Source organism: Priapulus caudatus, unplaced genomic scaffold (assembly GCF_000485595.1).
Source record: "Priapulus caudatus unplaced genomic scaffold, Priapulus_caudatus-5.0.1 Scaffold4919, whole genome shotgun sequence".
Lineage (NCBI taxonomy): Eukaryota > Metazoa > Priapulida > Priapulimorpha > Priapulimorphida > Priapulidae > Priapulus > Priapulus caudatus.
In genome coordinates, this window is record NW_014581980.1 from 9944 (window position 1) to 10195 (window position 252).

General features: G+C 59.1%; 1 protein-coding gene across 1 annotated transcript in view; it reads left to right on the top strand.

Annotated features, from left to right (window-relative positions):
• Window positions 1-252, top strand: part of LOC106819884 (ATP-binding cassette sub-family B member 7, mitochondrial-like) — a gene marked incomplete at its 5' end in the record, with an annotated part of 12658 nt that overhangs the window by 6587 nt on the left and 5819 nt on the right. The window contains one exon of the mRNA XM_014824459.1: window positions 50-175. Coding sequence (XP_014679945.1) covers window positions 50-175 — 126 coding nt within the window. The remainder of the gene's footprint in view (window positions 1-49; window positions 176-252) is intronic.

Consider the following 252-nt stretch of genomic DNA (forward strand, 5'->3'; position numbering starts at 1 on the left):
GTTTGTCTCTCTTTCTCCCTCTAACGTCTCGTTCTTGCGTTCGCTGCAGTAAGTCAACGATCGTGCGACTGCTGTATCGATTCTTCGAGCCGCAGGCCGGGACGATTAAGATCAACGGTCAGGACATCAACACGGTCACGCTGGACAGTCTGCGTCGCTCCATAGGTGTCGTGCCGCAGGTACGCGCGCGTGTGTGTGTGTGGGGTGGGGGGGGGCTGTGTGTGTGTGGTAGGGGAGGGGGGTCGTGTGTGT